Source organism: Eptatretus burgeri, chromosome 7 (assembly GCF_056783735.1).
Source record: "Eptatretus burgeri isolate ZD-2024b chromosome 7, Ebu_testis_v1, whole genome shotgun sequence".
In the NCBI taxonomy this organism is placed as follows: domain Eukaryota; kingdom Metazoa; phylum Chordata; class Myxini; order Myxiniformes; family Myxinidae; genus Eptatretus; species Eptatretus burgeri.
The window spans coordinates 1,721,712-1,746,103 of NC_140967.1; the positions used below are offsets into that span (position 1 = coordinate 1,721,712).

General features: G+C 45.0%; 1 protein-coding gene and 1 long non-coding RNA gene across 6 annotated transcripts in view; one reads left to right on the forward strand and one right to left on the reverse strand.

Annotated features, from left to right (window-relative positions):
• CFAP61 (cilia and flagella associated protein 61) overlaps positions 1–24,392 on the forward strand; it is a 256,962-nt gene that overhangs the window by 75,379 nt on the left and 157,191 nt on the right. For 3 of the 4 annotated variants that reach the window (XM_085887234.1, XM_085887231.1, XM_085887232.1), the window contains exons 4-8: positions 5,413–5,489; positions 11,804–11,871; positions 14,637–14,763; positions 14,898–15,030; positions 20,096–20,243. In XM_085887234.1, coding sequence (XP_085743360.1) covers positions 5,413–5,489; positions 11,804–11,871; positions 14,637–14,763; positions 14,898–15,030; positions 20,096–20,243 — 553 coding nt within the window. The remainder of the gene's footprint in view (positions 1–5,412; positions 5,490–11,803; positions 11,872–14,636; positions 14,764–14,897; positions 15,031–20,095; positions 20,244–24,392) is intronic. The other variant, XM_085887233.1, reaches the window with a different exon arrangement.
• Positions 10,631–23,927, reverse strand: LOC147022548 (uncharacterized). 2 transcript variants are annotated; one of them, XR_015059778.1, is made up of 3 exons: positions 23,902–23,927; positions 14,445–14,499; positions 10,631–14,300 (listed from the first exon to the last, which is right to left on the reverse strand). It is a non-coding gene; the product is annotated as an uncharacterized LOC147022548 (long non-coding RNA). The 2 variants fall into 2 exon arrangements; XR_015059779.1 differs by lacking the exon at positions 23,902–23,927 and adding an exon at positions 14,893–15,013.

Below are 24,392 nucleotides of genomic sequence, written 5' to 3' on the forward strand. Positions count from 1 at the left end.
GTGTTTTCAAATTTTGTGTACTATCGGCCGCATGTCAGGGGCCACATTTTTTGGCCACCAGGGACCGCCAATGGCTTGTGGGCCGTGCAATGAAAAACAGGGATTTCGAAGATAACATCCTCCAAGCTGTTTCCAAGCTCCAACATCTGGAGAGTTGTATGGAGGTGGAGGGGGGGGCAGTTTGGAATGTGGATGGCGTGAGGGGAGGGGAGGCATCACGAGGGAAGGGAATGGGAAGGCAGCATGAGGGGAAGGGAAGGCACCGTAAAGGGAAGAGAGGCAGCGTAAGGACAAAGGAAGGAAGCATGAGGTGAAGGGAAGGTTGCGTGAGGGGAAAAGAAGGCAGCATAAGGGGAAGAGAGGCAGTGTAAGGGCAAAGGAAGGAAGCAGGAGGGGGAGGGAAGGCAGCATAAAGGGAAGAGAGGCAGCATAAGGACAATGGAAGGCACCATATAGGGAAGGGAGGCTGTGCAAGGGCAAAGCAAGGAAGCAGGAGGGGAAGGGAGGCAACGTAAGGACAAAGGAAGGAAGCATGAGTGGAGGGAGAGGGAAGGCAGTGAAAGGGGAAGGAAGGCAGCATACCAGGGCATTACTGGGGAAAGAAAACGTGCCGAAACAGCAATGTTTTCTTTTTAACTGCTGTGTTCCAAGTAAAACCAGGCAGGAGTATTTAAGAAATCAAAATCCACACTATCTTCCTGGCAAGGGCCTGCCTGCATGCATGCCCCCCTCCCCCAACCCCACAATACGCATTCCTCCAACCTCCTTGTCATCCATGCTAATCTTGCACGTGCACCGGTGATATACTCAAACTCATCCTTTCACTCGTCCACATGCATGGAATTCCCCACACCCACACTGCATGGTGGCACGTACTGTGTGCCTTCTTTGCCACAGCACATCCACTCCTCATGTGGCTTCGGCATTGCACTATGTCTGCTCCCCACGTGCAGAAGCACATGGTTTCCAAGATGGCCGCATAACCTCCTCCACAGCGCCACACACCACATGCCCGGATGCGAGTTCGAGTTTGGATGGTGCGCAGTGAAACCTGTGCACCACACACACACACGCACACACACACACACACACACACACACACACACACACACACACACACACACACACACACACACACACACACACACACACACACACACACACACACACACACACACACCACAGAGAGTCACGTGTACCACGTCCGTGCGTGATGCCTCCACACCTCTTCGTTCTCAGCAACTGCCAACTATTAATAAATTGCAGCAACTATTACCACATTTATATTAATATTTTGTAATGAAAGCAGATTGCACAAAAAGGTGGAAAAAAAAACTGTATGCAATTGCCGAAAGAAAAAAAAGGACTTCTGTGGCCTGTATCATCATGACTTGCAAAAGCAGGTTATAGAGCAGGGGTCGGGAACGTTTTTGACTCAGAGAGCCATTAAAGCAAAATATTTGGAAATCTATTTCAGTGAGAGCCATATAATATATTTTAAGACTGAATTCAACTAAATGTGAGTATAATAAGCCTCTGAATTTATTCTTTTAAATAATGTTGTTATAATACTCACCATTAATGGGACTTCTGGTGCTGCATGGATTTGCTGATGGCTTTGTAGTCTGGTTGGTACTTGGTGAGGTTAAGCTTCATGCAAGCGTTGAGGCTTTCATCCGTTAGACGTGATCGTAGGTTGGACTTGATGTTTTTAAGATGTGAGAATGACTGCTCACATGCATACGTAGATCCAAACAAGGTCAATACAGCAATACTCACACGCTGCAGTGTGAGGTATGTGACAGGAAGCGCGTTCCAAGTTTTGATAATCAGCTCGTCTTCAGGTTGAAGTTTTTTCATTTCTGTCCACATTTGCTTGCTCGCCAACTCTGCTTTCTGTCGTGCGATTCTTTCCAAATCTTCATTCAGTGACTTGAACTTATTCACCCACATGTCTGAGGCCTTCAGGTCAGCCACTTCTGCTTCAAAATCTCTGACGGAGACACCAGGAATGTAACTCAGGTCGGCTGTGTTCAGTGAACACTCGTTTGGATGGGTGATGAACTTAAAAAGACGAGTGTGCTCACGAAATTCTCCAAAGCGTGCTTTGAATGACTGTAGAAGACTGGATGTGAAGCCAGCTAACTGGTGGAGATCAAAGTTTTGAGTGGGCTCACTTGCTGTGCATGCATCTTTAAATTGTCTCAGTTTTTCAAAATGTAGTAAACGACCTGTTTCAAGATCCATGATAAAGAGCTCCAGCTTGTTTTCAAAAGCAAACACGGCTTGTTGAAGGGATAACACTGTATTTCCAATGCCTTGCATTTTCACGTTGAGCTGGTTCAGATGTTCAGTCATATCCACGAGATAGTAACACTTGAGGAGCCACTCAGTTTCGGCTAGCTCAGGATGCTCAATCCCTTTCATTTCAAGGAAAGTCCGGATTTCGTTCAGGCAAGCCGCAAAACGGCTAAGCACCTTCCCTCTTGACAACCAACGCACATTGCTGTGCAAAAGCAGACCGTGATAGTTATTTCCAACTTCATCCAGCAGTGTTTTAAATTGGCGACCATTTAAGGCTCGGGCAACAATAAAGTTGATCACATGAATGACCAGCGACATCACTTCGCCAAGCTGCCCATCACACATCTGAGCACAAAGTGCCTCCTGGTGTAGAATGCAATGGAAACTTAGGATGGGTCTATTTTCATGTTCACGGAGAAGCGCCACAAATCCTTTGTTTTTCCCCACCACACACGGAGCACCATCAGTACACACCGAGATAAGTTTATCCATAGGTAGATTTTTTTCTTGAGCGAACTCCATGAAAGACTTGAATTAATACTCACCTCTTGTGGACCCTTTTATTGGCAGAACAGCAAGACTTTCTTCGCACAGTGTATCACCAGCAGCATATCTTGCAATCACACTGAACTGCGACAAATTGCTTATGTCTGTTGACTCATCCAAAGCCAGGGAAAAGAACGGCGCTGTATTTATGTCCTTCACTTGCGTTTCCTCCACTTGGTTTGCCATCATGATGGTACGATCATGAACAGTTCTTGCCGACAGAGGCATGTCTTGTATCCGTTTGATTATCTTGTCTTTGTTCGGAAGATCATCAAAAAGTTCATTGGCTACATCCAGCATGAACGTTTTAGCATCCTCGCCATCTGTGAATGGTTTTCCGTTCCTCACTATTTCTAAAGATCCAGCAAAGCTGGCGGAATTATAGTCACCTTGCCGGGTCCATACGCGGAGTTGCTGCTGGCTGGCTTGCACCCTGCTCAGTAGCTCTTGGCACGCTTTCTTTCTGCTGTCTCCCGCAGGGTATTTTAATGCAAAGGTAGCATGGCGCGTGTCGAAGTGCCGCTTTATATTCGACCGTTTCATCGATGCAATTTTGTCATTGCAAATTAGACACACCACAGAACCTGCTCTCTCCACAAAGGCGAATTCTTCGGCCCATTCGTCCTGAAATGTACGATACTCCTCATCTTTTTTTCTTTTCGCCATCTTCTTCGTCGAAGGGTTAGCTTTGAGCAAATGAGAGAGAGGGAGATGTTGACCCAAGTGAGTCTGGCTGGCCTGCGCACGGGCTGACATACTCGAGAGGTGCGGTGCGGTCGGCCGACTCTGGGATGCTGTCGCCTCAGCGGTGGCGCGTGATTGGTCGAGATGAATTCCGTGACGCGTCTCGGCGGCGGCACGTCATTGGAGGAACCGAAATCACGAGTCGCCTCAGCGGTGGCGCGTGATTGGTCGAGATGAATTCCGTGACGCGTCTCGGCGGCGGCACGTCATTGGAGGAACCGAAATCACGAGTCGCCTCAGCGGTGGCGCGTGATTGGTCGAGATGAATTCCGTGACGCGTCTCGGCGGCGGCACGTCATTGGAGGAACCGAAATCACGAGTCGCCTCAGCGGTGGCGCGTGATTGGTCGAGATGAATTCCATGACGCGTCGCGGCGGCGGAACTCGGCGTCATTGGAGGAACCGAAATCACTACTCGCGTCGGCCGCATGACTGGACGAAACAAAAACCGCTTCAGACAATTCGGAGGTGTTTTTTCTTCTCTCCTTCTGCCAAGTTCAGCCCTGCACGTGAATGAAGCACGACACTATTCAAACTATAGGTAAAGCTTCTGCGAGAAATATTGGGCTTTCCAAGTTTCAAACTCCAATTTTATCTGCGAGCCAGATGCAATCATCAAAAGAGCCATACCTGGCTCGCGAGCCACACGTTCCCGACCCCTGTTATAGAGCATGGTTTTTCGCTGAATGAAGTGAACCTTTCTGCACATTCCTTAATCTTTTCTTCACTAAATATAATCATCCGAACAGTGGGAAAAAAATTAAGTTTCACGCTTTGCTTCAATAAATACAGGAAGTCATAAAAATTGGTAATTTGTTGAAATTTTCAGATTTCACTCCAGATTTTAACACTTATTTAGTCCACAAGATCCGATTCTCCAATCAGATATAATATTTTGATGATATACTTTAATCAGTCCGTGAGAGTAGATCGTGTTTCCAAATCAAGGCATGTTTGAATCGGCCGAACAAAAAAGCGAATTTAGACCCCAGCAAGCTGACAGAGGGCACAAGGATGATGACTTGAGAAAGGATATATGTAAATAAGGCCATTGATTATATCTTCAATAGGGGTGTTTAAATTTACCCAAACACCCAATTTTCACTCATACACTTCCTTGGAGTGCCCTTAGTATGCATGAAAAGTTTGGGGCCTCTGCGTTTTATAATTTTAGAGTTATGGAGGACACACACACACACACACACATTAACACACACTCAGATTTATTTATATGGATAATCATCACAGTACATTATGAAATTTTCCACAACCATACTCACTACTGAGTGCAATACCATACACACTACAGCTCACATGATCCTGGTGCATCCATCCAGGTATGGCACATGCTGGCACAATATGGCACAAACTTGCATGTCATGGCATGACACATGTTGGTATGGCATGGCACACACTGGCATGGTGCTCCATGTAACATGCTGATATGGCACGGCACATGGTGGTAAGGCATGGCACGGCGTGCTATTGCCCGGCACATGCTGGTATGGCATGGCACGGCGTGCTATGGCACGACATGTTGGTATGGCATGGTACACACTGGCATGGTGCTGCATGTAACATGCTGATATGGCATGGCACATGGTGGTATGGCATGGCACGGCGTGCTATGGCCCGGCACATGCTGGTATGGCATGGCACGGCACATGCAATTACGGTGGCATGGTGCATGCTGGTATGACACGGTGTGCTATGGCACGGCACATGTTGGGATGGCATGGCACAAGCTGGTATGGCATAGCACATGCTGGCATGGCATGGTACATGCTAGAGACACATCTTTTCTCTCTTTCTCTTTCAGCCACAGAACACGCTGTTTCTACACTACCTTGTGGCTGAGGAAGAAAACCCCAATCTCCTTGCAAGTAAAATATTCAGGTACATACTGATGAATAAATCTCAAATCTACCTCCTCATCACCCCTCAACTGTTATCCTCTCTACTTACCCCTCCCATCTTGCTCCTCATCCTACCTCCACTCTTGGCACCTCTTCACTGCCTTCTGCTTCAGTGTCAGTTCCTCCTCTGTTGTCCCAAAGTGTGTGGTGTTCTAACATCTGTGGGCTCCATTATAACCTAACAGATATCTCAATCTCTCAATCAGTACACTCATCACCACAAACATGCATCTTCCTTCCCCTCATCACACCTCCACCTCTTCCCAACTCCTCAAATCTTGTACCTCCCCCTGCCCACTCCCTTCTTCACCATACCACGACCAAGTCTCACCTTCCCCTCTCCCCACCCCTCCCATCGCCCTCCTGCACCTTGGCCGTATCTGCTTTCATTGTCTCCTCTCCCTCTCAAAGCTTCTGTCTCACCACTCCCTCTCAAAGCAACTTTCACACTCTTCTCCCTCAAAGCTTCTCTTACCTTTCTCAAAAACTCCTACCTTAACCTTCTCCCTCAACTCTTCCCTCTCACCCTTCTCCCTCCATTCCCCCCTCACTCCCCCTTCTCAAAGTTGCCCCCTCATATCCACAAAGCTGCCTCCTCCCACCCTCTCTTCCATCTCATCACTCCACCTCCTCCAATATTCAACTGCCTTCTGCCCCCTCTCTTATGATTCCCCACTGTACCTCAATCCATCACCACTGAGCCTTTTCGCTTCCTCATCCGGCCCTCTCCCCTAGCTTTTCTGCAACCCCACACACTCTTTCAACAACTCTTCTTACCTCCTCCTTTGTCCTACTCTCCCCTCCCCTGCACCCAAAGCTCCCAACCCTCCCTCTTCTTTAACCGTGTGGACCTCAAACATCTGGGGCCTTCGCTCAAATCTGCCGGATCTTTCCATATTGGTTGCCACTGACAAGCCAGACATGATCTGCTGAACAAACTTTCCTCCTTCAAGATGTTTCTGACTCACTAATATTTCTCCCTGGTTAGTCCCTCCTCCAGTATGACAGACCTGAGACTTGTCCTGGGGTGGAGTTGCTCTCTTCATCAAAGACTTTATTCCTCACTCTCCATGCACTGCCCGGACTCCCCCACACCCCCAGGAATACCTCTGGCTACGGCCTCCCTCCACTCCCACTTCATGTTTATATGTGTGTTGTCCCGTCCACCAAACAGTGATGACTCCATTTACACCTTGCTCGCCGAAAACATGGACCAACTTCTATTCTCTCATCCCAACTCTCTCTTCCTCAGATGTGGTGACATCAGCTGTCATCATGCCATTTGGCTGGGTGTGGGTACCTCTCTCACCTGCCATAGCACTTCAGCAAAAGACTTCTGCGGCTCATTGGGACTGACTCAATCGGTCAACTTCCCCAACCAGATCTCAACCAATGGTTCTCCATCTCTTCTGGATCTGATTTTGACAAATTTCCCAGAAAACATCTGCTATTCTTCCTCCATTCCAATCGGTTCTTCTAACCACGTGCTTGTCAAAGTAAACATCTCTCTGGCTGTTATTAGAGAACCACCTCAGTGCCGTCAAGTCTGGCATTTCACTCAGGCAGACTGGCAGGGATTTCAAGTCGCCATCAAACTTCTGGACTGGTCTCTCATCTCGACTTTCTCCGAGATCAACTCGTCTTGGGAATTCTTTCAAAGAAACTTGCTCTCTATCATGCACAGATTTATCCGATCTCATCTTCAGTTATCCTACCCTTCTTCCTGCCCATGGTACACTGAAGTTTGTGGCGAGACAGTTGTCCTGAAGCAACTTACCTTCCTCTCATGGAAGGCTAATCCAAGGGAAGGCAATCTCAGTTCCTTCCACAAAGGTTGGAACAAGTGTGTCCATCCTCAGGAGAGCCAGGAAACAACATCTTTATAATCTCAAGTCTGAACTCTCAAACCTGTCTCACTCCACCAAATCCTGGTGGCATCCAGTTAAGTCTGTTTCTGGTGGATGTTCCCACTCCATCCCCTCCCTTACCCTCAATGGCTGCACAGACACTGCATGTGAAAAGACTGAATGCCTAAACTCCGTGTTTGCTTCTGAATCTTGTGCCTCAAACCCTTCGCTTTCTCCACCCACCTTACCCAGTTGCACCCAACTGTTTCTGGACTCCGTGTCCTTTCTGCTGATAATGTGGAGAGCCTACTGTCAAACCTCGACTTTGATTCTGCAACCAGTTCAGACGGCATCAGCCCACGTGTCCTAAAAACCTGCTCTGCCGCTCTTGCTCACCCTCTCTCTGTTCTATTTACCATCTCATTTGCTCAAGGTCATCTGCCATCTGCTTAGAAATTAGCAAACATTACTGCCCTGCAAAAAAGGTGCAAAAACAGATCCCTGCAACTGCAGACCAATCAACCTTCTCCCAACCGTCAGCAAGGTTTTCGAATCCATCATTGCTTCAGACATTAAATCCTTCCTCTTCTCCAATGGCTTCATTTCTGATCATCAATTTGGATTCAGACCAGGTCTCTCTACCCTGGATATGCTGCTTCTGCTCTCCTAACAATGGATGGAGATCCTCAATGCCAGACAAGAAATCGGAGCCATCTCTCAAGACATTGCGTACTTTCGATACGGTCTGGGACCCTGCCCTGCTCACCGAACTCTCTTCCTGTGGTATTCAAGGACATCTCCACTCATGGCTCACAGACTTCCTCTTCTGTCGCAGCCAACATGTGGCTCTTAATGGAGTTCTCTCATCCCCTTTTCCTGTCAAGGCTGGAGTTCCTCAAGGCAGTGTTCTGCGCCCTGTTCTTTTTTTGGTTTTCATCAATGATCTCTCTCTGACTCTCTGGAAAATCCTCTTTATCTCTTTGCTGATGACTCCACCCTCTGCCGTACCATCTGTCATCCCTCAGACCGGCAAACAGCAGCTTCTTAGCTTTCCGCAGATCTGGATAAAATCACAAACTGGTCCAACATATGGAACATGTCTTTCAATCCAGACAAATGTCATATTCTCACGATGTCTCTCCGAAAGGACCATTTTGGAAAACCCTCCATCTACTTCCTCAACAATCCTCTTGAAGAAGTCCCTTCATTCAAGCTTCTGGGTCTATCTGCCATGATTTTTTTTCCTGGGAAAACCACATTTCTAAACTGGCCTCCAAAGCCAGTTGCTGACTGGGCATCCTCCATTGTGCAAAGTCTTTCCTTGGCCCACCTGATCTCCTGACCTCATCCAAAGCTTTCCTCTGCAGCCTGATGGAATACTATTCTCTCCTCGGGGCTGGTGCTCCCGCCCCTCACCTTTCTCGGCTTCACGCAGTGGAAACCATGGTATTGAGGATCATTGGTATCTCCTGCAATGAGGCTGAGCCTTAGGGTCTTTCACTCTCTCACCACAGGCAGGTCGGTGGTCTTTTTGTCTTCTCCCGTCTCCTATTCGGCGTCGCCCCCTTGCTCTCTCTGAGATTTGTCCTCTCCCCACCCCCCCCCCCCCATGTTTCTGCATGGCGCTCAAGGTTTGCCAGCAACCCGCTTCTGATAAAACTCCCAAAATCAACAATCACTGCTCACCTTCACTCTTTCATTCCTACTTTTTTTCCTGCCTTCGGAACAAACTCCCACACTCTCTTCAACCCACTCTTCGCTCCAGGACTTCAAAACAGCTGTTCACGACCATCTCTTGTCTTCCCCCATCCAAAACCACGATCTTTTCTAGCCCCACTAATCCACCCCAAACCCATCTCCTTCAAATTCCCTGCTTTCCTTCATGAAAGTAACAGGCCCGCCTAACAAACGGACGCCAACGTTGTCAGACGGAATGAAAACCTGTCATTCTTGTTACAAAAACAGCTAAAATTGATGAAAAAGCGGCCGAAATTGAAACCAACAGAGTAATTACGGTCGCAATAGCAAATATAACTGAAACCAACACGTTTATTCTACACGCAAGAACGGTCGTGACGGACACAAGAACGGTCAATCCCGAAATAGAACGGTGGGGAATGGAAGCAACATCGGTTATTTCTGTCGCGAAACGGCGGAGACCGAAGCGAAAGCGATTCATTCCGGTTACCAGAACGTGGGAAACATGGCGGCTTGAAAAGTTCTTGAAGTTATGGTAAGTTAACTTTAACGTAGTCTGCCTTGAATATATCATGTCTGTTAATGAAAACCCGTTTGTGGTACGGGATATTATACAAGCAGCGATAAAGGCGCCCTCTTGACTTAATGTGTGGCTGACATTTCGTGTAATTCGTGCCCCCGTGCTGCAGCGATCAGTGACGATTGATCGTTTATATTTGCAAGAGGTAAAATTTGATAGTAATAATAAATTGCAAATTCCAATAAAATAACAAAGTTAATATGAAGTAAAAACTGTAAAAAGATCCCATACACGATCCCCGATGTTGAACTGGGCATACACATATAGCGATCCTTCACTCGGGGGCTCGAAATACAGGCAAACCAAACATCATCATCACAACAAAATTAGGTTTAATAAATTGTTAAAACGACATCAGGTACTACCCACTATATATTATCTATATTAAATTTATGTTCGAGGCACAAGCACTAAAAATTTACATTCCGTAACAGGTCGTTCCACTGCATCCGCCATCTTGTTCGCACTACAGTAACCGGAATGAACCGCTTTTGTTTCGGTCTCGGACGTTTCGCGACGGAAATAACCAATCTTGCTTCGTTCCCCACCAATCTATTTCGGGATTGTCCGTTCTTGTTTCCGTCACGACCGTTCTTGTGTGTAGAATAAACATGTTGGTTTCCATTATATCTGCTATTGCGACCGTAATTACTGTGTTGGTTTCAATTTCGGCCGCTTTTTCATCAATTTTAGCTGTTTTTGTCGCAAGAATGACGGGTTTTCATTCCGTCTGACAACGTTGGCGTCCGTTTGTTAGGGGGGCCTGAGTAAGTCCCTGTTGTGTCCATCTTGTTTACACTTTGTGCCCTACCCCCATCCCTCTCCCTTCCACAGATCTCATATCTATGTTCCCCACCGTTTTGTCCTTCCCTCTCCCACCCCTCTCGTCTCCTGCTGCACTTCTTGTGCGTTCTGTGTGTTAGCTCTCATTACGAGCCTCGACATTGGAAACAACAAAGAAAAAACAAGAAGAAAAAAAACAACTTCTCAACACGATTGGCTGTTCTTAGATTTATTAATTTTAAGAATGTGAGGGGAGATTGGAGGTCTTGAACACAAATGGTTCTCACATATGTGATGTAAAGCATTAATTTAACATCCTTGAATAAAACCTGAAACAAGAACCTGTGAAAATAATGTCATTCAGGTAAAAATCGTGTGGTGAATTTTTACGGAGTTATTGAAGTTTGTGGTGATGTATTAAGTAGTTGTTGAATTGTGTGGTGATGCATTATGTCATTGTTGAAGTTTGTAGTGATGTATTAAGTAGTTGAAGTTTGTTGTGATGTACTATGTAGTTGTTGAAGTTTGTTGTGATGTAAATGTTGTTATTGAAGTTTGTGGTGATGTATTAAGTCATTGTTGAATTGTGTAGTGATGTATTATGTCGTTGTTGAAGTTTGTTGTGATGTATTAAGTAGTTGTTGAAGTTTGTTGTGATGTATTAAGTAGTTGTTGAAGTTTGTGGTGATGTATTATGTAGTTGTTGAAGTTTGTTGTGATGTATTATGTAGTTGTTGAAGTTTTGTTGTGATGTATTGTGTAGTTATTGAAGTTTTTGGGGATGTATTAAGTAGTTGTTGAAGTTTGTGGTGATGTATTATGTAGATGTTGAAGTTTGTTGTGATGTATAATGTTGTTATTGAAGTTTTTGGTGATGTATTAAGTAGTTGTTGAATTGTGCGGTGATGTATTCTATCATTGTTGAAGTTTGTGGTAGTGTTTTCTTGAGTTGTTGAAATTTGTGGTGATGTATTCTGATGTTGTTGAAGTTTGTGGTGATGTATTCTGATGTTGAAGTTTGTGTTGATGTATTCTGTCATTGTTGAAGGGTGGTGATGTTTTATACAGTTGTTGAATTTTTTGGTGATGTTTTATGTCATATAAGTTTGTGGTGATGTATTCTGTAGTTGTTGAAGTTTGTGGTGATGTATTCTGTTGTTGTTGAAGTTTGTGGTAATGTTTTCTGTAGTTGTTGAAATTTGTGGTGATGTATTCTGATGTTGTTGAAGTTTGTGGGGATGTATTCTGCAGTTGTTAAAGTTTGTGGTGATGTATTCTGTGGTTGTTGAAGTGTGTGGTGATGTATTATATGGTTGTTGAATTTTGTGGTGATGTTTGATGTCAATTTTGTCGTTGTTGAATGTTTGGTGGTGTTGGTATTTTCAGGGTTGTTTTCACTGCTGCGGTTGACCTGGAGTTCATTTTCCTGCTTCTTCATCCGAACACACTCCCATGTAAGAACTACTTTGTCTTTTCACCTCTTGTTTCCACTTCTTGTTTTAGCCTCTTGCTTTCGCCTCTTGTTTTCGCCTCTTGTTTCCACCTCTTGTTTTTGCCTCTTGTTTTCGCTTCTTGTTTTCGCCTCTTGTTTTCACTTCTTGTTTTCGCTCCTTCTTTTCGCCTCTTGTTTCACTTCTGGTTTTCACTTCTTGTATTCACCTCTTGTATTCACCTCTTGTGTTCACCTCTTGTGTTCACCTCTTGTGTTCACCTCTTGTGTTCACCTCTTGTGTTCACCTCTTGTGTTCACCTCTTGTTTTCACTCCTTGTTTTCACTCCTTGTTTTCACTCCTTGTTTTCACTCCTTGTTTTCACTCCTTGTTTTCACTTCTTCTTTTCACCTCTTCTTTTCACCTCTTCTTTTCACCTCTTCTTTACACCTCTTCTTTTCACTTCCTGTTTTCACCTCTCGTTTTCACCTCTCGTTTTCACCTCTCGTTTTCACCTCTCGTTTTCACCTCTCGTTTTCACTTTTCGTTTTCACTTCTCGTTTTCACCTCTCGTTTTCACCTCTCGTTTTCACTTCTTGTTTTCACTTCTTGTTTTCACTTCTTGCTTTCACGTCTTGTTTTCACCTTTGTTTCCGCTTCTTGTTTTCGCCTCTTGCTTTCGCCTCTTGTTTTCTCCTCTTGTTTCCGCCTCTTGTTTTTGCCTCTTGTTTTCGCTTCTTGTTTTCGCCTCTTGTTTTCACTTCTTGTTTTCACTCCTTCTTTTCGCCTCTTGTTTTCACTTCTGGTTTTCACTTCTTGTATTCACCTCTTGTATTCACCTCTTGTATTCACCTCTTGTTTTCACCTCTTGTTTTCACATCTTGTGTTCACTTCTTGTTTTCACCTCTTGTATTCACCTCTTGTTTTCACCTCTTGTATTCACCTCTTGTTTTCACCTCTTGTGTTCACCTCTTGTTTTCACCTCTTGTTTTCACCTCTTGTTTTCACCTCTTGTATTCACTTCTTGTTTTCACGTCTTGTTTTCACCTCTTGTTTCCACTTCTTGTTTTCGCCTCTTGCTTTCGCCTCTTGTTTTCTCCTCTTGTTTCCGCCTCTTGTTTTTGCCTCTTGTTTTCGCTTCTTGTTTTCACTCCTTCTTTTCGCCTCTTGTTTTCACTTCTGGTTTTCACTTCTTGTATTCACCTCTTGTATTCACCTCTTGTATTCACCTCTTGTATTCACCTCTTGTTTTCACCTCTTGTTTTCACATCTTGTGTTCACTTCTTGTTTTCACTTCTTGTTTTCACCTCTTGTATTCACCTCTTGTATTCACCTCTTGTTTTCACCTCTTGTATTCACCTCTTGTTTTCACCTCTTGTGTTCACCTCTTGTGTTCACCTCTTGTATTCACTCCTTGTTTTCACTCCTTGTTTTCACTCCTTGTTTTCACCTCTTGTTTTCACCTCTTGTATTCACCTCTTGTTTTCACTTCTTGTTTTCACTCCTTGTTTTCACTCCTTGTTTTCACTCCTTGTTTTCACTCCTTGTTTTCACATCTTGTGTTCACTTCTTGTTTTCACTTCTTGTATTCACCTCTTGTTTTCACCTCTTGTTTTCACCTCTCGTTTTCACCTCTTGTGTTCACCTCTTGTGTTCACCTCTTGTGTTCACCTCTTGTGTTCACCTCTTGTGTTCACCTCTTGTTTTCACCTCTTGTTTTCACTCCTTGTTTTCACTGCTTGTTTTCACTCCTTGTTTTCACTTCTTGTTTTCACCTCTTCTTTACACCTCTTCTTTTCACCTCTTCTTTACACCTCTTCTTTTCACCTCTTCTTTTCACCTCTCGTTTTCACCTCTCGTTTTCACGTCTCGTTTTCACCTCTCGTTTTCACCTCTCGTTTTCACCTCTCGTTTTCACCTCTCGTTTTCACCTCTCGTTTTCACTTCTCGTTTTCACTTCTCGTTTTCACTTCTCGCTTTCACTTCTCGTTTTCACTTCTCGTTTTCACCTCTTGTTTTCACCTCTATTTTTCACTTCTTGCTTTCACGTCTTGTTTTCACTTCTTGTTTTCACTTCTTGTTTTCACCTCTTCTTTTCACCTCTTGTTTTCACCTCTTGTTTTCACTTCTTGCTTTCACGTCTTGTTTTCACTTCTTGTTTTCACTTCTTGTTTTCACCTCTTCTTTTCACCTCTTGTTTTCACTTCTTGTTTTCATCTCTTGTTTTCACCTGTCGTTTTCACTTCTTGTTTTCACTTCTAGTTTTCACCTCTCGTTTTCACCTCTCGTTTTCACCTCTCGTTTTCACCTCTCGTTTTCACTTCTCGTTTTCACTTCTCGTTTTCACCTCTTGTTTTCACCTCTTGTTTTCACTTCTCGTTTTCACTTCTCGTTTTCACCTCTTGTTTTCACTTCTTGTTTTCACCTCTCGTTATATTACCTTTTGTTTTCACCTGTTGGCACAAAAAGGAAATTACCAAACCTGAGATTACATTTCGTGTCCATTTTGGTAGTTTTTTGGTTTTCCATATATAAAGGACAGAAGTTGTCAATTCTCATAATAAATTCGACCTTGTGATTCGTGCAGAGGCAGCTACCTGTCTTTCCTTTGTGTGTGTTTCTCATCAATCCTGCAGGTATCCCCAATGATAGCTGCAGATAAAGATCACTTTAATATTACTACATTATCAGCTGTTATCTAAGAGGTGTAAAAGTATTTCATACAGAGGTTAGGCATGCGAATGTTCTCTTGTGAGCAAGCTGGTTCACCAATGGCTGATGTGAAACAGGTGATTTCGTGAAGAGCCTGTTCACTTGTATGAAGTTGAGGGATGGAGCCTCTTCGGATTATTTGGGCTCTCTCTACGTCTGCCTACGTGCAACTCACTTCCCCAAACTGCAAATCCGCCAGGCCAGGTGTGATCTCATTATCTGTGTCATTAACCCTGTTGATGACACATCTGTGTATGCTCTGGCATCAGTGCCGTCGATGTGCCGTCTAGTTGCAAGAAAGCTTTAAAGAAGGTTTATGTGGATATTTTGTACCTTAGGGTAGAAGACAATGACGACCTCGTAAAGCTTTTTGAAAAGCAGGAGGAGCAACTGATGGAGGAGTATGGTGAATTCTTTTTGGCAGAACTAATTGCTGCACAGGACAAGGACAACCACCTGGCTGTTGGAGAGGTAAGGATAAAGAGGCAAACCTTCAAACAGGGTCTCAGGTGAAGCAAACCTTCAGGTTTTGGTTCACTGATGTTTGGTTGAAGTAGGTTAACAAAATCTTAATGTTTTTCCAGAAGCTTTGAAAACGGTTTGAAATGTAACTAAAAAGCTCAGCCATTATTTTTTATGAAATACTTCAACTCAGAGTTTCGTATTTTAACTTTTGTAATAATAGGATACGAGATGATGTCATGCAATAGTTTGTGTGTGCTTTCCTTCTGATGATGATGCATGTTTGTCATTCTGATGCAATTCAGGTTGTCTGTCCATCATACACCTTTGTGTATTGTGATGTACACCGTGATGTGCCTCATTTCATCCAGTCATGTCCTCCTTAGATTACTGCACACATCATAAGTACATTTAATATATTAATAAGACAATTTGGTAGCACTCTTTATGCACCACTATTGTCAGGTCAGGTCAGGCCAGATTAGATCTGTGACTTGCTACAGGTACCATGTAGACCTGTACTAACCTATTTCATGGTCGGGTTGTCGGCGACTCAACCAACTCCCCCACCAGACTTCCTGGTGAGGACGGTGTATGAATATGGACACTCAGCAGGATTAAAAACAAAACCTGTCAAAGATTGGAGGAGCTCCTTGTGAGCCAACGGTCATCCATATCTCATGCCCAACTGTGTCTGTGGACGTCCTCCAGCAGTGGGGTTACTTTTTTTAGGAGGTTGGTGTCAGGCTTTTCACTCCGGCCACCGTAAAACACTTCATTCCGCAAAACCCACAAACACAAATAAAACTGAAAACCCACTCCGTGGGAGTACCTCTTGTGCTGCTGCCCTTCACAGGGCAGCTCATGGGATGACAGGATTTGAGCAAAGCCTTGGGAACCCCCATTCCTTGAAGACATCAGAAAAAGCATGGGGTAAACTTCCTGGGTCAGATTACGGTGGAGTGTGGCGGAGTGGTGTTGAGGTGTCGTCCACCAGATGGCAGTGTCCTTGGGTTGACCTGAGACGGTCTGTTTGGGTTGGTGTCTGGAATGTCCCATCCCAAAGAGAGGATGATCACCTGTCTCTGTTATCATCAGAGCTCCAGCGTGTGAACATCGGGATTGCAGCACTCTCTGAGGTTCAGAGACCGGATAGTGGTGAGATCATGGCAGGTGGTTACACCCACAATTGATCTTGTCACTCTGATGGTTACCATGCCCAAGGAGTTGCTGTAACTGTGTCCAATGCGCTGACTTCATTGATAATTGAGGTAACGCCAGTTGACGAGCATATTATGAGACTAAGGATTTGTCACTCCTTCGGTGTCGTTTTCCTGGTCTCTGTATATGCTCCGACTGAGGCAAGTGATCTCACCATGAAAGACGCATTCCATGCAGCACTTGAATCTGTGATTGATCAGTGCCCCATGCGATATAATCTTCGAGTCTTGGGGGATTTCAATGCATCGACTGGCACTGATAGGGATGTTTATAAGACATGTGTTGGTCCCAATGGGTCTGGAACCAAAAAAGCACGTAGTTCCTTGACTTTGCAAGAAGTCGTGGACTTCGGATCACTGGTTCATGGTTTCAGCACCCACAAGCTCATCGCTGGACATGGTATTCCAACGCTGGTGGTGTGACAAAGGAGATTGACCATGTCCTCGTTGATGGTCACTGGAGGATGATCCAGAACTACAGGGTCTACCAGAGTGCTCATTTCCTCAATACCGATCACAGGCTTGTGGTAGCAATTCTGAAGTTGCAGCATATATCTGGGAGAATGGTACCATCTCAGCCAAGGCTGGATGTTGGCAAGCTCAATGATGAGAGGGTAGCATAACCTATGGTCAAGTGATTCTCATCCTACCTACAGGGGAAATCATGCATTGCGTTCCTCCAACTCATCCCTTGGTGTACTGCAGTTAGAGTGGAGGGTGGTGGGCTCTTGACAGAAGAGTCCAAAGTGAAGGCGCGATGGACCGGTTACTTTGAGCGGCTATACCAGGCTGACCCACCAGCGGTTGAGTTGGATGTCAGCAGTGTTACTGTCCCCATTGCTGACCCTAAAATCACCTTTGATCCACCTTCGTTTTTGGAAATACAAGCTGGGTGAACTGGTTGAAATGGGATAAAGCTCCTGGGATTTGTGGCATTCATGCTGTACTTTTCAAGGCTTATGGAAATGCTGTACTCATGTCATTGCATGCAGTTCTCTGCTCTGCTTGGAACACAGGCATCATCCCAACTGACCAGAAGAAGGGCCTTGTTGTCCCTCTCTGGAAAGGGAAGGGTGATCACCAGGACTGCAATAACTATCGAGGGGTGACGCTGCTCTCAGTGCCGGGCAAGGTCTTTGCTCGGATAATTCTTGATAGGGTTGGCCACCATCTGCTTTAGCACCAGCGCCCAGAGCAGTAAGGTTTTACACCAAAGAGGTCAATGATTGGCTGTATCCATGCTCTTTGGGTCCTCACCGAAAGCAGATGTGAGTTTCGACAGGGGCTCCTTGCAGCCTATATTGATCTCGACAAAGTGTTCGATTCCGTGAATCGGGATGTCCTCTGGTGGATTCTCGGTCTTCGTGGGGTGCCAACAAAACTGATCTCTGAGCTATACTCTGGTACTGAGATTGCTGTAAGATGTAGTCATTGCATCTCTGACTTATTTCCAGTTGTTACTGGAGTTCATCAGGGGTGTGTACTGGCCCCCACACTTTTCAGCACTTGTTTGGACTGGATTCTGGAGAGGATGTCGGAGAGATCAAGCTGTGGTGCATCGTTCGTTTGGGAATGTCAAGATCTCAATTTGCATTTTCAATTTGCCTTTGCCTCATGGAAAGCAAACCCAACTGGGGGTAATTTTAGTTCCTTCCATAAAGCTCGGAACAAGTGTGTATCGACCCTCAGGAGAGCCAGAAAACAACATCTTTTTCTGCTCGAGTCTGAACTCTCAAACCTCTCTCCCTCCTCCAAATCCTGGTGGCGTCTAATCAAATCTGTTTCTGGTGTATGTTCCCCCTCCATCCCCTCCCTTTCCTCAAATGGCCGCACTGCTGATATCGCACGTGAAAAGGCTGAATGCCTAAACTCGGTGTTTGCATCTAAATCTTGTGTCCGAAACCCATCGCTTTCTGTACCCACCTTACCCAGTCACACCCAACTGTCCCTGGACTCTGTGTCCTTTTCCTCTGACAAGGTGGAGAGCTTGCTGTCAAACCTCGACTCAGATTCTGGAACTGGTCCAGATGGCATCGGCGCACGTGTCCTAAAAACCTGCTCCTCGGCTCTTGCTCACCCTCTCTCTGTTCTATTCACCCTCTCATTTGCTCAAGGTTATCTGCCATCTGCTTGGAAATCAGCAAACATTACTGCCCTGCATAAAAAGGTGCAAAAATAGATCCCTGCAACTAAAGACCAATCAGCCTTCTCCCAATCATCAGCAAGGTGATGGAATCCATCATCGCTTCAGAATGAAATCCTTCCTCTTCTGCAAGGGCTTGATTTTTTATCATCAATTTGGTTTCAGAACAGGTCACTCAACCCTGGATATGCTGCTTCTGCTCTCCCAACAATGGATGGAGGTCCTCAATGCTGGACATGAAATCAGAGACAAAACCCGAGACATATCGCGTGCTTTTGACACGGTCTGGCACCCTGCCCTGCTCATCAAACTCTCTTCCTATGGTATCCAAGGCCATCTCCACTCATGGCTCGCAGACTTCCTCTCCTGTCGCAGTCAACGTGTGGCCCTAAATGGAGTGCTTTCATCCCCTCTTCCTGTCCAGGCTGGAGTTCCTCAAGGTAGCGTTCTGGGCCCTGTTCTTTTTCTGGTTTCCATCAATGATCTCTCTGACTCTCTGGAAAATTCTCTTTATCACTTTTCTGATAACTCCATCCTCTGCCGTACCATCTGTCATCCATTAGACTGGTAAGCAGCAGCTTCTTCGCTCACTGCAGATCTGGGTAAAATCACAAACTGGTCCAAAACGTGGAACATGTCTTTCAATCCGGACAAATGTCACCACTCTCACTATGTCTCTCCGAAAGGACCATTTGGAACCCCCCCCCCATCCACTTTCTCAACAATCCTCTGGAAGAAGTCCTTTCTTTCAAGCATCTGCGTCTCACTATCTGCCATGATCTTTCCTGGGAAAGCCACATTTCCAGCCTGGCCTCCAAACCCAGTCGCCAACTGGGAATCCTCTGTCATGCAAAGTCCTTCCTCAGTACACCTGAGCTCCTGACCACATCCAAAGCTTTCGTCCGCAGCCTGATGGAGTACTGCTCTCGCCTCTGGGCTGGTGCTCCTGCCTCTCACCTTTCTTGGCTTCACGCTGTGGAAACCAAGGCATTTCGGATCATTGGCTTCTCCCGCGATGAGGCTGAGTCTTGGGCCTCTCACTCTCTCACCACAGGCAGGTCGGTGGTCTTTCTGTCTTCTACCATCTCCTCTCTGGTCTCGCTCCCCCCTGCTCTCTCTGTGATATGTCCCCACCACATTTCTGCAGGGTGCTCAAAGTCTGCCAACAACCCCTTTCTGGTAAAACTACCAAAATCACGAATCACTGCTCACCTTTACTCTTTCATTCCTCTTTTTCCCCACCTTTGGAATAAACTCCCTCACTCTCTTCAATCCAATTCTTCCCTCGAGGCCTTCAAAACAGCTATTCACCACCACCTCTTATCGTCCCCCATCCAAATCCTCGAACTTTTCTACCCCCGTTAATCCACCCCAAACCCACCTCCTTTAAATTCCCTGCTTTCCTTCCTGAAAGTCCCTGTAGTGTCCATCTTGTATACCCCGTGTTCCCTGCCCCATCCCTCTCCCTTTCACAGATATCCTAATGTCTCTGTTCCTCACTGTTTTGTCCTTCCCACTCCTGCCCCTCTTGTCTCATTCCCCCTTGCTGTGCATTGTGTTGTCTCTCATATGAGCCTTGACAAGGTATACAAAAAAAGTCATCATATTCAGCATTGTGATGATTCAATAAGCCTTTTTGATGACTGGCTGGTCGAGGACCAGTCTCAACCAGGACAAGCGATGGTTGTTGACGTGCTGGTGTGGTGAGCAGGTTGATGGCTCAGTTGTGGGATTCATGGGCGTTCACCAGGAGGTGAATGTGGAATTATTGAGCAAATGTTTCCACCTGGAATCTTTCCACGGCCTGTGCAAGCTTCACCCTGAGGACGTATGTGACCCTAATGTGCATAAGTCGACAGGTGAGCAATAAACTTGAGGCTTTGGACACACGATGTACACATGTGTCGTTTGAAGGAAACGTCCTTGAGTATATTATCATCATAGTTCACGTGCCTGGCCGTGTGCTCACACGCATTCTATTTCTCTCTTCACCCTCAGTTTCCATTGCTATTTTTTGTCTGGAGGTTGGTGCTGTTTGTAGCTGCTGTTTGTCAGGCATTTTTCTCTCTTCTGGCACTGTTGAGGTTTAGCTGCATAATTTTTTTCCCTTCATTATGTTTTCATTGAGACTGAGGCTTATGTATGAAAGAGCACAAGGAACAAAGAAGACGAGGGGGAAAATACTGTCTGGGTCACAAAAAATTGATGGTGCTTTGGTGTTGTCCTTATTTGGGCACAAGCTAATGTAGACTTGACAGTTCGGCTGATTGGTCATGGCTTAGCCCCAAATGTGCCATGATCCACGAAGTGGAGCATCTGTCAGTTTTGTGCAGGGCAGAGTAGGCAAGACAAGTGATGCACATTTCACAGGTTTGGTCCATTTTGTTTCTGAAAACCCACCAACCCGTTCTAGTATTGTTCAAACCCGTCTTGGATCGAAAGTCAAATCAATTTTTTTAATGCAATGTTTTCCTTCCATTCCACTTGGAAGGACTGACACAAACGGATAGACCTGTTGGGATCTCGAGCCAATAAGCGAGCTCTCACTCTGTTGTCCAGTTTTTCATTATTTTCCTTAATTTGTTCTCCTCATACCCCAATTATATGAGGGTATATTAGAACAGTATGCAAGGCTGTGTGACGTCATGAGCTTTCCCTCACCGAAGGCCACGTCACAACTCTCCAGGATTCGGAGCAGGGTATCGCTTCACCTCTGATCACATACAATAAATAAATAAAATGAAACCCTGCTTCAGATTCCTCCAAACTCGTTTTTCGTCATCTCCAACTTGCCATCTTTGGCAGGGCATGGTGCACACTTGCTCATGGCGACGAGGCATCGGAGATGATCTTGCGACCATTGACATATTATACCATCCCATCCCAAACATGTTTGATGTTTGCCAGGATTGTGACATGAAGGACGAATATCCAAACCACCAGAGTACTTGAAGGATTGTGTTATCTAATTTGGGATGTATGCGTGTATCAGCTTGTCGATATGTGGCGTGATCTCAACTGAACAGGGGTCACTGTCATGGGATGGAGGGGAAATAAAACGTGCCCATAATTCCTTGAACTTGTCCATCATTCTGGTGTCATTTTTGTCCTCGGACACAAGTTTGTTCTCGGACACAAACAATTATTCTGTTGTTTTCATTGAATGTTCTGTCGCTCTTGAACAACTGAATTATTGCATGATTTGACACAAAATGAGTTACAACTGCCTCAACTGCTCATTACCCCATCAAGTCGATCATCACATGCTTGATATGTCACACACACACACACACACACACACACACACACACACACACACACACACACACACACACACACACACACACACACACACACACACACACACACACACACACTGTGAGTGCATGCCCAGCTTCATGATTTGGAGATTACATTGACATGTTTTTGTAAACTGCTAGTTTATTGTATTTAAGGATAAAGTCAAGGTAATTTGGGTGAAGTGTATTAATTGTAAATGTAATTGGTGTTCTAATAAGCAACATTGTGACACAAGTCTTGTTTGTCTATTACTTGTGGAATCTGTGTTGCAACCGGTTCTGTGACTTGGGGTGTCTTTATCATCTTTTTGGTGTGGTCTTCCAATTGCGGCCTGTGAGGGGTCGTGGATCCCTGAATACGTGACAATTATATTGTACCACGTTGCTCAAAGTTCCACATTCCAGGACTTTTTCATTCCTTTTTATTTCTGACATTCTTTGTGTTGAGGTTCAGTTTACACTTGAACAACAAGGAAATCCAACCCAGGTGGAGGCCATTCAGCCCATCATGCCTGCGCGAACACCACACCAACCCATCTAGACAAGATCCAAGGAAGAAAATGCAATAAAAAGTTTTAAATTAATGAAACAGATTTTTACCCCGTGGGGTCTTCCACCCCACGGGGTCAAAGCACTGCTCGCGTTCTCTCTTTTCTTGAGTACAGTTCATTAGAACGTCTATTTCTCCATTATTCGTGAACAGAATTCGATGAAAATTTACCGGCATATGCTAGACACATATGTGCAGGCATTAACCGAGCTCAAAGTGCGATTGCGGCCCTTGGGCCGAGGAACGGCCCATTTTGGCCCATTTTCTTAAAAATTGTTATTTCTCGGTTATTAGTGGATGGAACCGAACCAAACTTGACATGTATATTCCAGAGACCATTCCCCAGGTAGTAACTGAGCCCAAAGTACGATTTCAGTCATTTGGGCCAAGAAACAGCCCTTTCGCTCCATTTTCTTAAAATTGCTATTTCTTGGTTATTCGTGAAAGAAAGCGGACCAAATTTGACAGGTATATTCTTGAGGTCACTCTGCAGGCATTAACTGAGCCCAAAGTAAGATTATGGCCCTTTGGGCTGACAAACAGCCCTCTCGGGCCATTTTAAAAAAAATTGCTATTTCTCAGTTGTTCATAAACGGAACCGAACCAAACTTGACAGGTATATTCTAGAGACCATTCCCCAGGCATTAACTGAGCCCAAAGTGCGACTCCGGCCCTTTGGGCCGAGAAACGGCCCTTTTGGCCCATTTTCTTAAAATTGTTATTAATTTTTTTTTTAATGTGCAGGGCGATGCCAACGCAAAATTAAGTCGCAAATGATGATATGAAAGTCGGCTCACTCTTGTGAGATGTTCTGGTTTCTTTTTCTGATGCGATGAAAATCTTACCGAATATCTAAACTATCTGTCATCCGTGCTGTCGTTCACCTGAGAGTTGTACGAATGAACTCCCATAGGGTATGTTCGCAATTGGAACTTGTTTAATTTTTTGTAATTTTTTTTATTTTTATTTTTTCCTTTTCTTCCCCTCGGGGAGGGGATATGGGCTTCGAGTTTTGCCTTTATCAAAAAGAAAATGTGAAAATCACGGCTCACTTCCAGGTTATGCCAAAATGCTTGTTGTTTTTAATTTTCCGGTTCCGGATTCTTCCGGTTCTGATTCTTGAGCGGTTCGTTCACTTGAGCGGTAACTTCAATATCCACTTCTGGTTCCGGTTCTTGAGCGGTTACTTCAATATCCACTTCCGGTTCTTTAGCGGTTACTTCAATATCCACTTCCGGTTCCGGTTCTTGAGCAGTTACTTCAATATCCACTTCCGGTTCCGGTTTTTGAGCGGTGGAGGCAGTTCTTCTTCAGGGTCTCTGCTGACTTTCTCAAAGATAAGTTTTCCGGTCGTTTTTTTTTCCTGTTATTTTGTTATCTCTGTGTTCACTGTGTGTTTCCAGTTCAGTCTTGTGTTAAAACTTGTGCTATTCGTTGAGTTTTCGTGGTCTTTTTATATCGGGTTTCTTTGAGGCCCACCCTTCATCCCGTTTATCTGCACGATTGTGTTTTTTATATTTTATCCTTTTTACCATGAGTTATTATTTTCGCCACTTTTCGCTCCATCCTATCTCCTATCCTCCACCCTCCTCCGCTGTATCCCAACTATCCCCTCTGTTTCATCAATCATGTCTTAAAATATTTTTTAAATTACAACAACAAACAAACCTTCTCCTCACCTTTGTACCCCTCGAAACCACGTGACTTCCGGTACCGACTCTTCCTCTTCCTCCTCCTGCTGATCTCCCAATTTCCTCCTACATTAGCTGATCCAAGTTCACCATGCACCTTCATGGTTTTTTTCTTCAACCGTTCCTTCACCTAATCTTACCTCATCTTTCAAAAAGAAAATAAATTATTTCTTCTTTTAACCTCTTACCTTATACCTCCTGTAACCTACCCCCTCCTTCTTCCTGTAACCTTCGTCGAACTACCAGCTTACTTCGGCGTGTGCCGAATTTTTATTTATTTTTTAATCCTACTTTGCAATGTATGTTCATGTTCCATCAATCGTCCTTTTTTTCCAACTTCAGTGCCAATTCACCCCACCGACTTAAATCTACCTCTTCCTAACTCCTCACCTATTATCCCCTCTCCTTACCCCTCCCATTTTGCTCCTCATCCGACCTCCACTCTCAGCCCCGATTCACTGTCTTCCG